General features: G+C 44.8%; 1 protein-coding gene across 1 annotated transcript; it reads right to left on the bottom strand.

Annotated features, from left to right (window-relative positions):
* Window positions 1-202: 202 nt before the first annotated feature.
* On the bottom strand, window positions 203-11,708 carry LOC310858343 (5,6-dihydroxyindole-2-carboxylic acid oxidase-like; the record flags this gene model as incomplete). The annotated part of the gene is made up of 9 exons (XM_083764448.1): window positions 203-503; window positions 1,255-1,401; window positions 1,558-1,737; window positions 2,889-3,056; window positions 6,669-6,873; window positions 8,523-8,736; window positions 10,268-10,376; window positions 11,036-11,383; window positions 11,666-11,708. 9 exons carry the CDS (start codon window positions 11,706-11,708, stop codon window positions 298-300), a joined length of 1,620 nt encoding a protein of 539 aa, XP_083620574.1. The 3' UTR covers window positions 203-297.
* Window positions 11,709-12,310: the final 602 nt, after the last annotated feature.

The raw sequence follows: 12,310 nt of genomic DNA, 5'->3' as shown, positions 1-12,310 counted from the left end.
GTGTACAAATGGAACCAAACGGACCCGTTAAACGGGTCCGTTTGGTTCCATTTGTACACTCAGAGTTACAGACCCGTAATGGTCCATTTGGTTCCTAACTACCATTTAGCTGGGGACTCCCTGAAATACCCCTGGGGGTCCCCGGACCCCACTTTGGGACATTATAAAGATCTCACTCCCACGGCCACCCAGGCATTTGGTTCAAAACCAGTGAAACTTTATTAGAAGAATAATAAAAACAAAACACAAATGCATTAAGAGGTTAAGGCCTTTCCAGTGGGATGGAAAGGCGTCCAACTAGACCACAGATTGTGATTTGTCCAGCCGCCGGTCGTCCTCCGAGTAGCGCCGGAAGGTCTCCCCCAGCAGCGGTTCCAGGGCCTCGGCGGAGCGGTAGGAGTGAGCGCGCACCGCACAGGCGATGACGGCGCCGATTATTGCCACAACCAGCACCGCGGCCACGATTCCTATGGTGATGATCTCAGACACGGTGAAAGCACGGGCTGTGAAGGATTGATTGATTGATTGAATGCTTTATTAGACAGAACTGCAAACGGCACAGGAGGCCACTGGGAATAGTGGAAAAGTGTTTATCATGGAGGTAGGCTTTGGATTAATCCGAACAGCTCGGGCCCTATCTTAGACAGGTTTAGGCATCATAGGCAAGATTGAGCCTCATGTTTAGACTACCTTCCTTATGTGCAGTGGAATCTAATGCAATGATTCACATTATTGTTTCATATCATTCTATGGTCCACATTGGCCTGTATTTTGTATAGTTTCTTACTGTCATTATTCAGTGTAAAAGTGTACAAGCATAAACCTACCTAGCCAACAATAAGAATAATTCTGCTTCTGATAACACACTCTGGCTTGCCTTCGGAGAACTATGTTACAAAAGTCACAGCAAGTTTGGGAGTTGTCTGTGTCCATGATTACACACACACACACACACACACACACACACACACACACACACACACACACACACACACACACACACACACACACACACACACACACACACACCCACCCTCTTGCAGGATTGTCTTAAACAACTCTCTCAAAATACTGTTCTGCGGCTGCCATAGGTGTCAAGTGTGGAGGAGGTGCTATTTTCTGTGCCCACAAGTGTCACTGTACCTAAAGCTGTGGCTGATATGTCCTGTGCCATTCCAGTCACTGGTGGTGCAAGGCTAATCACTGTGTGTGTGTGTGTGTGTGTGCGTGTGCGTGTGCGTGCGTGCGACTCACTAGGCCACACAACCTCGTACGAGTATCCCAGGTTGTCTGGGGCAGCGACAAACATCTCAGCATTGCTGACTGGAGGCCAGAAGGGAACCATGTTGGACCTGCTGTTGTGACCGATAGGAGCGTTCTCCTCAGGGTACTCTGCCTCGCCTGGAGAAGACGAACAAACCAGAAACATGGTTTACACTGCAGTCTCAGGTGTGTAAGTGTGTCTTTTTCTCATCCATGTTTTGTGTGTCCCTGTGTGTTTGTGTGTGTACATTACGTAGCTACAAACAAACGGTGTAATGTCTCGCACGTGCGTACCTGGTCTGTGTCGGCTGAGCCACTCGTCAAAGATTGCGTCTGTGAAGGTGTGCAGCAGCACGAAGATGGGATCGTTGGGGGAGAGGTGGGTCTGTCCACCCGTCCCGTTCAGGAAGAGGTGGGCCAGGTTGTGGAGACTACGCACCACAGGGTCATACGTCCCCTGGGGGGCGCTGTATCCTAGAAGATCATGGGAGTAACAGCCAAGCTAGTCATGTAAGGTCTTCTCTAACCATGTGTATGTGTATTCAGAGATGGGCATGTATTTGAAATACATTTTTATATACCTTTTTAATACCTTTTTTTGTATTTCTTTTTTGTATTTCTTTTCTCTAAAATACAGAAAATACGTATTTCGAGGATATGTATTTTGAATACATGCCCATCTATTTACCCGGTACGTTTATTCTGTATGCTGAGAGGGTATCATTCAATTTGCAACCAAGTCACACAGGTGTGCCTACGTTTATTTATCCAGAACCCCAGCCGGAGCGTCTTTGGCAAGAAGGATAGTCAAGAGTTTTTCCATTTGTAACTCGAGAGTGTAAAAAATTTAACAAATGGACCCTTATATTTGTAGGCCTGTTAATTTTTTTACATAATCGCCTAATCGCAGATCTACAAGCTTGCAGCACATCACTTTGTGACATGTTCTAAGCTTGTTGATCAACTATTTCCGCTATTTTGTAAATTATTTGGAAAGAAAAAATATATAAAATATTAAATGTGTCACTGATTTCTTTGTATTTGTCATATATATGCCTTGTGCAATTTAGGATTACGAAGCCTAAAAGGAAAACTAAATTGTGAATTGCAATTATTTGTGACAATTAATGGTCAACTTAAAGATGGAGTGATGTGATCCCCCCCCCTAAAACTTGATCATCAGGTACTATGATTATACTAGGAGAAATATTTCTTTCAAAAAAGTGTTCAGAAAGTGTTAAAGGATGTTATCATGTGGCCACACCCACCAGTTCATTAAGTATGCCTGATTTGTGGCGATGGGTGGTGATCCACCTGAACTGAAGCTGCACCCACAGCTGTTGTTGATATTGTCACTATATCACTGTCATTTCCATTGGGCCTTTTGACTCAAAGGCTTTCAGCTTTCAGGAAGAAACAAAAGAAAATACACAGGGAAGACATATTTCAATATTCTAACCACACCTGGGGGTCTATTAGAGTAATGTCGACTCCATAGACACATACAAAACAGAAAAAGTACAAAAATCACGGCACTCCATCTTTAAATTTGTTATCGCGATTCCCCGACAGCCCTCTATGTTTGTACACCCTCACCCCCTCGTTTTACTAGCCGCCCCATGCACCTTCGATGGTGTTCCTGAAGCTCTCGGAGGAGGTGGAGTAGTACGGGGCGGTGTCGAAGGCATTAAGCTCCAGACAGTCCACCACGTCCTGGGGCTCCGGCAGCCGCTGCACCATGGGCCGCGCCACGTTGCCCGCTGGGTTCCTCCTTATCACGCTGCTCTCTGTGCCTAGTGAGACATATACAGCCCAAGGTCAGCCATTGACCCATTTTGGTCTGAGACCACATTCTACAAAATGTCTTCTAAATCATGACAGTTTTCAGAAACAACCTATGTTTCTATATGTCAATGGTTCTCAAAGTTTTTCATGTCAAGGACTCCAAAAACTATTATGTCATTGGCCCGACGACGCCCATTTGAAAATATGTTGTTCCAGGGAATCCCCCCAGAAGCAAAGATTTCAGTTAAAAATGTCTGCTCTGAAAGAATACATATTGAAGGATTAGTTGGGTCATCCCTATATGTTCCCCAGGTTCTATGTTCCCCACTTACCTTAGGGTTTAGGGTTAGCGTTAGGTTTCTGGTTTAAGGACTTTTGTACTATAACATTGTATGTATAAGTACAGAACAAAGAATGTTTTTGCCTTCTTTGTTGAAGAGTCTGAGAAATTATGTTTTATTTTATTTTATGCCAGTGTTAATTTTTAGTTGGCTAAGACTAGATAGTTGTAGCCTAGGCAGGCCTAAAGTTCAATGGATAGTTCAAAGACTGAGCTTAAATCAGAATTAGCTACTAAAAGTAACACTAAGACTAAATTGCTAAAATACAAAGAACCTTTTTAGCATGGTGGGGAACATAGAACCTGGGGAACATAGGTACGCTCCCGGATGGGGAACATAGAACCTGGGGAACATAGGTACGCTCCCGGATTTGCGCCACATTTTCACGATTTTTCGTGAGCTTGTAGATCTGGGCCCTGTCCAGAGCCGGGGCAGAGGACAACCGGCGATCCAACACACTGCGCTCCCTGTGTGGAACGCGTGTGTGAAATTCGAAGTCGGTGGGTAGAACGTTTTTTGAGTTACGTCGTCTACAGACGTACAGAGACTTGGTGCCTTTATAGATAGATAGATGGGATTATTCTCTGCTACACTTTTAAATTAATTGATTAATGGATAAATAAACATGGCACCGTACAGCAGTGGTGTAAAGTCACTAAGTACATTTACTCAATTACTGTACTTTAGTGCAATTTTGAGGTATTTTTACTTTACTGGAGTATTTAATTTCCAATTCTCATTACTTTTCTTTTTACATCTCAGAGGCAAAAGTTGTACTTTTAGTCTACTACAAATTATTTGAAAACTTCAGTTACTAGTTACTTTGTAGTTTTGGATTATTATTACAAAGCATTCATTAATTAACCACTTAAGCCCCATCTATATTTCGGCCATTTGAAAATAGCCGATTTTTCTAAAGATTTCTATACATTTGAAAACTTGAAACTAGACATTCTGCATAATGAGTACTTCCAGTATTTCTATATTGCAGTATTGATACTTTTACTTAAGTAAAAAAAACTGTTGTACAGTACCGGTGCTGTGAAATAAAAAACAATTACCGGTAAAAAGATCTTTATCCCACGATTTTGCGACCCATTTTTTTCACCCAGTGTCAATAATCTAATGTAATCCTGGGCGCTACACTTCCTCTGCCAACCTGGGGGGGGGGGGGCAGCAGACTGACCTCATGCCTCCTTCTATACATGAGGAGTCCAAGCTGCTTCTTTTCACCTGACAGGGGGAAATTCGCCGGCTGGACGTAGCGCGTGGAAGGAACACGTTATTCCGACCAGTTCCTTTCCCCTCCATCCGTCAGGGGGAGGTAGTTTAGAGACCAGGATTACTGCATGTTTTTGTGAGGGTACCTACGCTAGGGGACACGGGGTGAACATGCACTTTTTAATAGCTTTATTTTTTCTCACTCAACTTTTTGAAACTTCACACATTCTAACAATCATTTGGAAGATGCCCTAAATAGGAGCTTCCTTCTAAATTATTTATTTATACACAATTCTGACTTCTGAGTGGTAATTATGTAAGCCACGAACACATCTCTTTTATTCTTGTGCTCATTTAGTAGCTGTACTCTTACACACGAGTGTGCACGCACGAATACAGTATGCATAGACATGGACATGCGCGCACGAATGCACACACACATGCACGCACACACACACACACACACACACACACACACACAAATACACACTACAGTGGGTAACATAACCAAGTTGTATGACAGTCTGCTTTGAAGATTATGCACTTAGATCAAAGGCGCCAGCAGACTGAGAGATTCCTTATTTTAACAGGCATATGCCCAAATGAAGCAACCCCCTCGCCCATTTAAAGAAATATGGTTTGTAACAGACAGAAATACCACCACCTCAGTCATGACATGAATCTCTAAGAGGATTAAAAAGATAGACCAGACCACTGACGTGTTGTCCACTACTCACATGCTCTAACTAGTAGCGTGGAATTAACCCGGAGGTTCCCCCTATACATACTAACAGTTCGCTAAGGATCATCGGTGGCACACTATGGCTTAAGAGTATTAACATTCTTGAGTATTTAGTACTACAGTAGTACGTAAGGAAACAATGTTCATCGTTCAAACTGGAAATCTCATGATGTTTACTGTACTGTGATTTACAAACCTTCCTATAGACTCTATAGAGTCTAATCGGCTAAATTGTAATTCTTTCCATTATTCCAGTACAGAAGCGTTAACTAGTGCAACCTTGTGACAATGTAAAATGGTAAATGGTGCATTTATATAGCGCCTTTATCCAAGGCGCTTTACATAGATTGTGTATTTACATTCACCCATTTCACCGATGGCGGCAGAAACCATGCAATGCACCAACCAGCACATCAGGAGGGGGTTAGGGGTTCAGAGTCTTGCTCAAGGACACTTCGACACTAACTCTGGGGGAGCCCGGGTTCGAACTGGCAACCTTGCGGTTACCATCCAGCCACTCTACCCCTGAGCCACGCCGTCCCATGTGTGTGTTCCAATGTGTGTTGCATAATGGGGGAAAAAAAGTTCTCAATGTCAGCCCTACGGGTTGGAAGTTCAGATGCATATGTAAGATACTGTTAATCTAGCGGAATCGTCTCTAAACGCAGTTATTTCACGCAATATCAAGGGCCCCACAACAGCTGTGAGTCATTGACTATAGTACTTTATGTTCTGCGTGCTCTCTTTATGTGCTTTTCGCCCGCCTTTCTGATGCAGTTAGAACAACATTATCAGAACGCACACACACACACAACCGCACGTGCTTGTGTGTGTTTCTGTGCTTAGTTGGTTGTATTTGTTTTCGTGTGTGCGTGCGTCCACATAGAGCAATAGGATCTATTTCACACAGCATAATTCTTCCTACTTTCAGGCCCCTTCCCTACTTCCTCCATAGGTGTTACCGATTATACTAATTAAGGCTCTGTTCCATTTAGTGTACATTCATTGGTTCTCAAACTTTTACATTTCAAGGACCCCCATAACTCTGAGAGTGTACAAATGGACCCGTACACTCTCAGAGTTACACACCCGTACAAGGCCATTTGGAAACACTCAAGAACACTTTGAGACACACTGGTGTAGCAGAGTGTTTCCAGTGAGCCAAAATGCACAATAGCAGCACCCTGACTCTGTTTGACCAGAATGGAACAGAACAGAGTCTTCATAAGTATCGTCAGTAAGTAGGGAAGGGGCCTAAGTTCTTTCCAAAAATGGCGTGTGTGTGTGTGTGTGTGCATAAAGCCTGTTGTCCTCACTGTTGCAGATGGTGCCCAGGGTGTCGTAGTCCTCCACACTCTCACAGATGACCCTCCACTGGGAGAAGACAGAGTTGGAGCTGAGGGAGTCCATGTCAAAGCTGCTCCTGGCTCCCAGCAGGTCGTCGGTGCAGATGTCACACTCGCTGCCTCCGATGGCAAAGTTCCAGTAGGGCAGCGCGAAGGTCGGGTCCCCCAACATGTCCTGTGTGGATGGAGGGTGAGAGGAAAAGCTACAGTATGTCTGTGCGTATATTATGATGGATGGATCGGTGGATGGAAATATCAGAGTAATAATGATAGTAAAAGCACTAAGCAGTAATGTTAAAGCAAAACCTAGAAGCGAACTAACTTTCTAAAACAGTTAGTCCCAATACTTGATTCTGATTGGCTGGTTAGCGTCACATGACCGTTGTAAATCTCACCGATAATCCACACCTTCAATCACTTTATATCATTCCCAGTTGAACTGGGGAAGGGGAGCACTTGATTTCCTTGATTTCCCTGGCCGTGCAGGCGTGTAAGCACCGCCCGCACTCATATGACTGTGAATGTGTGGCTCCAGGCAGCCCCGTAGGGCCATCAAGCGCTATTCTCCCGTCACATAGCCTACTTGCAGAGCAAAACAAGGAAGTGTGTGGCTCACTCTGGTGGGCGCAAAGCGTAGCTATTTTTGTGAATTTAATAGTTTTATTAGGTTAATATTGCTATACGTTTGTAACCGTTTTAGAAAAGCAATAAGTCACAAGAGGTCTCAGGTTACCGTGGATTTTACAATGGCTGAGAGGTGTATGCAGACCCGACGCGTAACTTTCAACATGCATGGCATCATCATTTTGGTCATGTCATTATAGGCAAATGTTGTAGGTAAATTGTTTTCACGTTTCAAAAAGTTTTCAACACATTTTCAAAAATGTACAGGTTGTACTGTAGTATTTCCCCTAAATGATCCTATACTTTACTGTGTGATATATGATCCTGTTTTATAAGTGTTATACACTGTCACTCATCTCGTCTTCTTTATCACCCTATCTGTTTTCACATCATGCCTTTGACCTTGATTTTCTCCCCCATCTCCCATCACACTATTGCTCCAAAACGTCTCCCTAACGTCCCTATTATTCCTCCTCCCCACGCTGTTTTATTTAAGAGAAGGGATTTAGGGAAGGCTTTTCTCTATCTCTCTGTCATTTTGATCGCATTGAACCCAACATGTCTTCCATGGAAGCATGTTGAGCGTGGCAGAGAAAATAGCCGAACTACAAGCTCTCAATGTCGCTTGTACATGCATGGGCTATTTTTGGTTATTACTTTAAGATTAGAGCATTTGAAGTGCTCAAACTAGCAATACGTTCAGAAGCATCTCCCATAGAACGCAGGGTCTGGGATATTTCATATAAAAGCAAAGGTTAAGGTTAAAGCGGGCGACAGCTGGACAAATTTTCCGGAAGTGCATTATTTGTCTATGATGAAAAAGAAATGATTGACTGGAAAAGAGAAATGAAGAGTTTACTTATGCATAAACTTTCCTTAATGATTATATCTGGTTTCAGTATTTATTTATGATGTATTTTCACTCTTATTATGGTTATTGTAGCGGCCAATTTGTATTGGGGGTGGGGAGGGGGGGCGGGGCGGAGGGCATTTCTGGGGGTCCCCGGCCAAAACGTTGAGAACCCCTGGTTTAGGGAACACATCGCTAGTGTGGGGGAGTCGTTTCACACTGTTTCACAAATCACGCATTAGGAACATGGTCATACAAACATTTCAGTCATGAGATTTTAATCCTCTCTCTCTCTCTCTCTCCCCCCCGTCCCTCCCTCCCTCTCTGCTTCCTTCCACCCCACAGTATACCTGCATGTCTCGTTCAAGCTGCAGCAGGTGGAAGCGGTGCCAGGTGACGAAGCCCGGTCCCTCGTGGGAGAAGTCCACTCCGCCGAAGCTGGCCTGGCCCGGCCCGAGGTAGGTCTTGCTCACAGAGTAGTAGTGGGTCCAGACGAAGTAGTTGTAAATGGTGATGTTCTCAAACTGCGGCGTGTTTCCATCGGGGCCCAGGATTTCCTGGTACCTGGGGACGATGACATCATGCAGCAGTAGAGTTATGCTGTACACCTACATCCCTAATATAGGGCGAAGATGCTGGTGGAAATGGGTGACTGAAGGCTCATTCATAGTCGGTGGTGAGGTGACCACCGAACTACGCGAGCCGCGGTGAAGCCCTTCTCTGTGTTTTTACTCACCACCGCTCAACGTTATTTCGGCTCCGGTGGTCACCTCACCACCGGAGTGGTGGTCACCTCACCACCGGAGTGGTGATCACCTCACCACCGAAAATCCAGACTATGAATGAGCCTCTACAAGCTCACACAACACAATTTTAGCCCAGTCAGAATGAGGTCAATATTCACCATGAATAATAGCATCAACTTGTATGAATAACGCATGAACTATATGAATAGTTCACATGCTAAATACTTGGTGATTTTCCTATATGATTTATTCGTCTCTCCCCTGGTGTGCAAAAGCCTTTTGCACCATGATTGTTGTTGTTTCTTTTCATCCACACACTTCCTCTACCATCTGGCATTGTTTGTTCTCCCCCCCCCCCCCCGTCCACATACTGTATGCATCACACTTCTGTTCTGTCCTCGTTTTCTCTCCTCAATCCGTTCTGTTTTTCAGGCCACAGTCGAAATCCAGTCCATTTTCATTAATTTGAGCTGACTGATTTGCACTGCATAAATATAGTTTGTTCCAATTTAAACCACAAAATGGTCATTTGTTATTTTCCCTGAGTGTTGTCTGTCTTTAACCCCTTTCAATCCAGAGTCCGAATATGAATGAATTAATTAATTCATTTTAAACAATTGTCAGAGTTTTGTGATCGTGACGTGTTGCGATCGTTGCTATTTTCACTATTTGTCATGAAGCGAAATAGAAAGTATAGTGTAGCTTCAGCAAAATACATTTTCAGTTTGGTATCTCAATTTCATATAGCCTGACACTCAGCCTGAATTTTCATTTAGTTTCACTTCATTATTCAGACTGAAAGCCCCTTCCCACAGCACCAGTTTCTGGGGTGGGCGTCGCCAAAGCGGCAGTCTTCAGCGATTGGTTCACCCCAACCAATCACAATAGTATTGAAGCAGATGACGTCGTTGTCAATGTGGCTAACCTGGTTGCTAACCAAACAAACACGGTCAACGAGCGCTACTAGCATGCAAACAAACACGATGAAATATGTCGGTGATCATGTTTCTAAAACGTTTCTGTGATTCAATAGCCAGATCGGTAGTGTCGCAGGTTACCACAGTGGGGGCAGCCATGTTTGTTGTTTGTTGAAATGGCACTGATCAGTTTTGCCATAGCCCGATTTTGAACCGAGGCTGCCATAGAGTCACCAGACCTGAATCGACTGAACATATTTTTTAAGGGTCGTGACTAAGCGATTCAGAGGCTGGAGCCAGGCAACATTTAATTAGATCAGGAGAGAAAGAGGATACCGTTTCATTCATACTAATATACTCAACCTTATGGACTGGCATAATATTGACTTCCCTTAATTATAAATCTGTGCAGATGTGTGTGCCATAATGTACCGTCTTGTGCAGATGACCAGATCAGGGTGGACAGTCCTCTTAGCCTCGTCCAAGGCATTCACGAATGCCTGCTTCTCAGCTGCACTCATCTGCATCACGTTCCTCCTTACTAGAGAGATCATTAGAGAGAGGGAGGGGCGAGGGGGGGGAGGGGGGGGGAGGAGGGAAGCAGAGGGAGAAGGAGGGAGGCAGAGAGAGAGAGAGAGAGAGAGAGAGAGAGAGAGAGAGAGAGAGAGAGAGAGAGAGAGAGAGAGAGAGAGAGAGAGAGAGAGAGAGAGAGAGAGAGAAGAGAGAGAGAGAGAGAGAGAGAGAGAGAGAGAGAGAGAGAGAGAGAGAGAAGAGAGAGAGAGAGAGAGAGAGATGAGAGAGAGAGAGAGAGAGAGAGAGAGAGAGAGAGAGAGAGAGAGAGAGAGAGAGAGAGAGAGAGAGAGAGAGAGAGGAGAGAAATAAATAGTACTAGCAATTAGTGGTGATTCAGTATTTCTTCTCTCATTATTTGTTGCATGAGAAAGCAGCAGCAAAGGTTTATTTGACAATTTCGGATGGTACATTCACACCACCACCAATGAAACCACTTAAGCCCTTTGTTGTACGACAAATAGCGAAAATAGCACATCTACGAGCTTGAGAGCTTTTAGGTGTGCCGTTATTGCAATTTGAGAAGATTCATTTTCACGTTGGTTTTTTTTAACATTATTATTTGGAAAACCTTGCCCAAAAAATAGGGATTCCAAGGGTGAAGGTGTTTAAAGATGACAGCCATCTTACCCACGGAGATCCTCTGGTCACAGTCGGGGCCAGTCCACCCGTGTCGACAGCGCCCACAGTTGTGCCCGCTGAAATTCCCGTTGCACTGGCACGTGCGGTTGAAGAAGCGCACGGGCCACCTCTCCCTGTCGTCGCGTCCGTCGTGCGGGTACTGGGGTCCGTGGCGGCGGGTGTCGGCCGTGATGGCCACACACTGGCCCCGCCCGGCGGCGGAGCCGCACTCGTCCCCCGCTGCCCCTGTGGGCGACGGGCAGCACTGGCCACTCCGCAGGCCCTCGGGGGTGACACACTCTCGCGGAAACTGCCCTGCCGTCAGGGTGACGCACAAGGTCACCGCGAGCAGACACGCTCAGCCACATGCTGCCGAAATATGAGGAAAGGTTAGCGGGAGAGCGGCGTATAAGCAATTCGTATTCTAAGACGACGGTCAGTCGGTGGGTCAGTTAACCTGGTGATGGCTGAGCTCGTCATTAATTCATTATGACTAAGTTGTATTTGTTTTATAAAGACTATAATTAGTGTGTAATGCATAGAGACAAAGCAATTTGTGTTCAATCGTTGTGGGATTCAAATGTCTCTCTCTTTCTCTCTCTGTCTCTGTCTCTCTCTCCCTCTCCCTCTCCCTCTCACACTCTCGTGAATATCCCTGCTGGCAATCCTTGTCAGTATTCATAATTCACAGAGCCATTAGCTTTCAACTTGTACAACTTCTGAAGTACTTTCAATAAGACGGCGCGCGTTTGTTTTCCTTGAACCTTCGGCTTCTTCCCTTTGAGGTTCACTGAAGAATGAATGAAGTCATCTCTGATCCCCGCAGCGTCACAAAGGCACATGTATAACAGCGACCATTACCAAAGACAGTTCAAAGTAGAATCTTATCAACTGGCTGCCGAAAAAGCTTTGCACGCCCTTCTCGAGCAATATTATCTTTTTTTGACAACAATGAACTTGCAACATCATATTTGATACATGCTTTCCACTCACGTACATTATTTAGTCAGTTCTGAAGCTATTTTCCTTCGACACGAATACATGATAACATTAACATTGCTTGTCCCCCTACCTCTGACTGTGCATGTTGGTCCTCTCTGTCTGCCGTACAACAGCCCCCCTAGGGGCTGGCCTGCCCTCTCGTGGCTTAAATACTGTAGCTTCTTAGCGCATGACCACACACACACACACACACACATTCATTCTTACCATAATACATGCACAGACTCAGAGGCGCATACCCGGAAAACGTACGCAAGTTCAAATACTCATACACATCCCTCG

This window comes from Protomyctophum parallelum, assembly GCF_964188405.1.
Source record: "Protomyctophum parallelum genome assembly, chromosome: 5".
Classification (NCBI taxonomy): Eukaryota; Metazoa; Chordata; class Actinopteri; order Myctophiformes; family Myctophidae; genus Protomyctophum; species Protomyctophum parallelum.
Note: the sequence above shows the minus strand (reverse complement) of the source record. Positions and strands in the feature narration are given on the sequence as shown.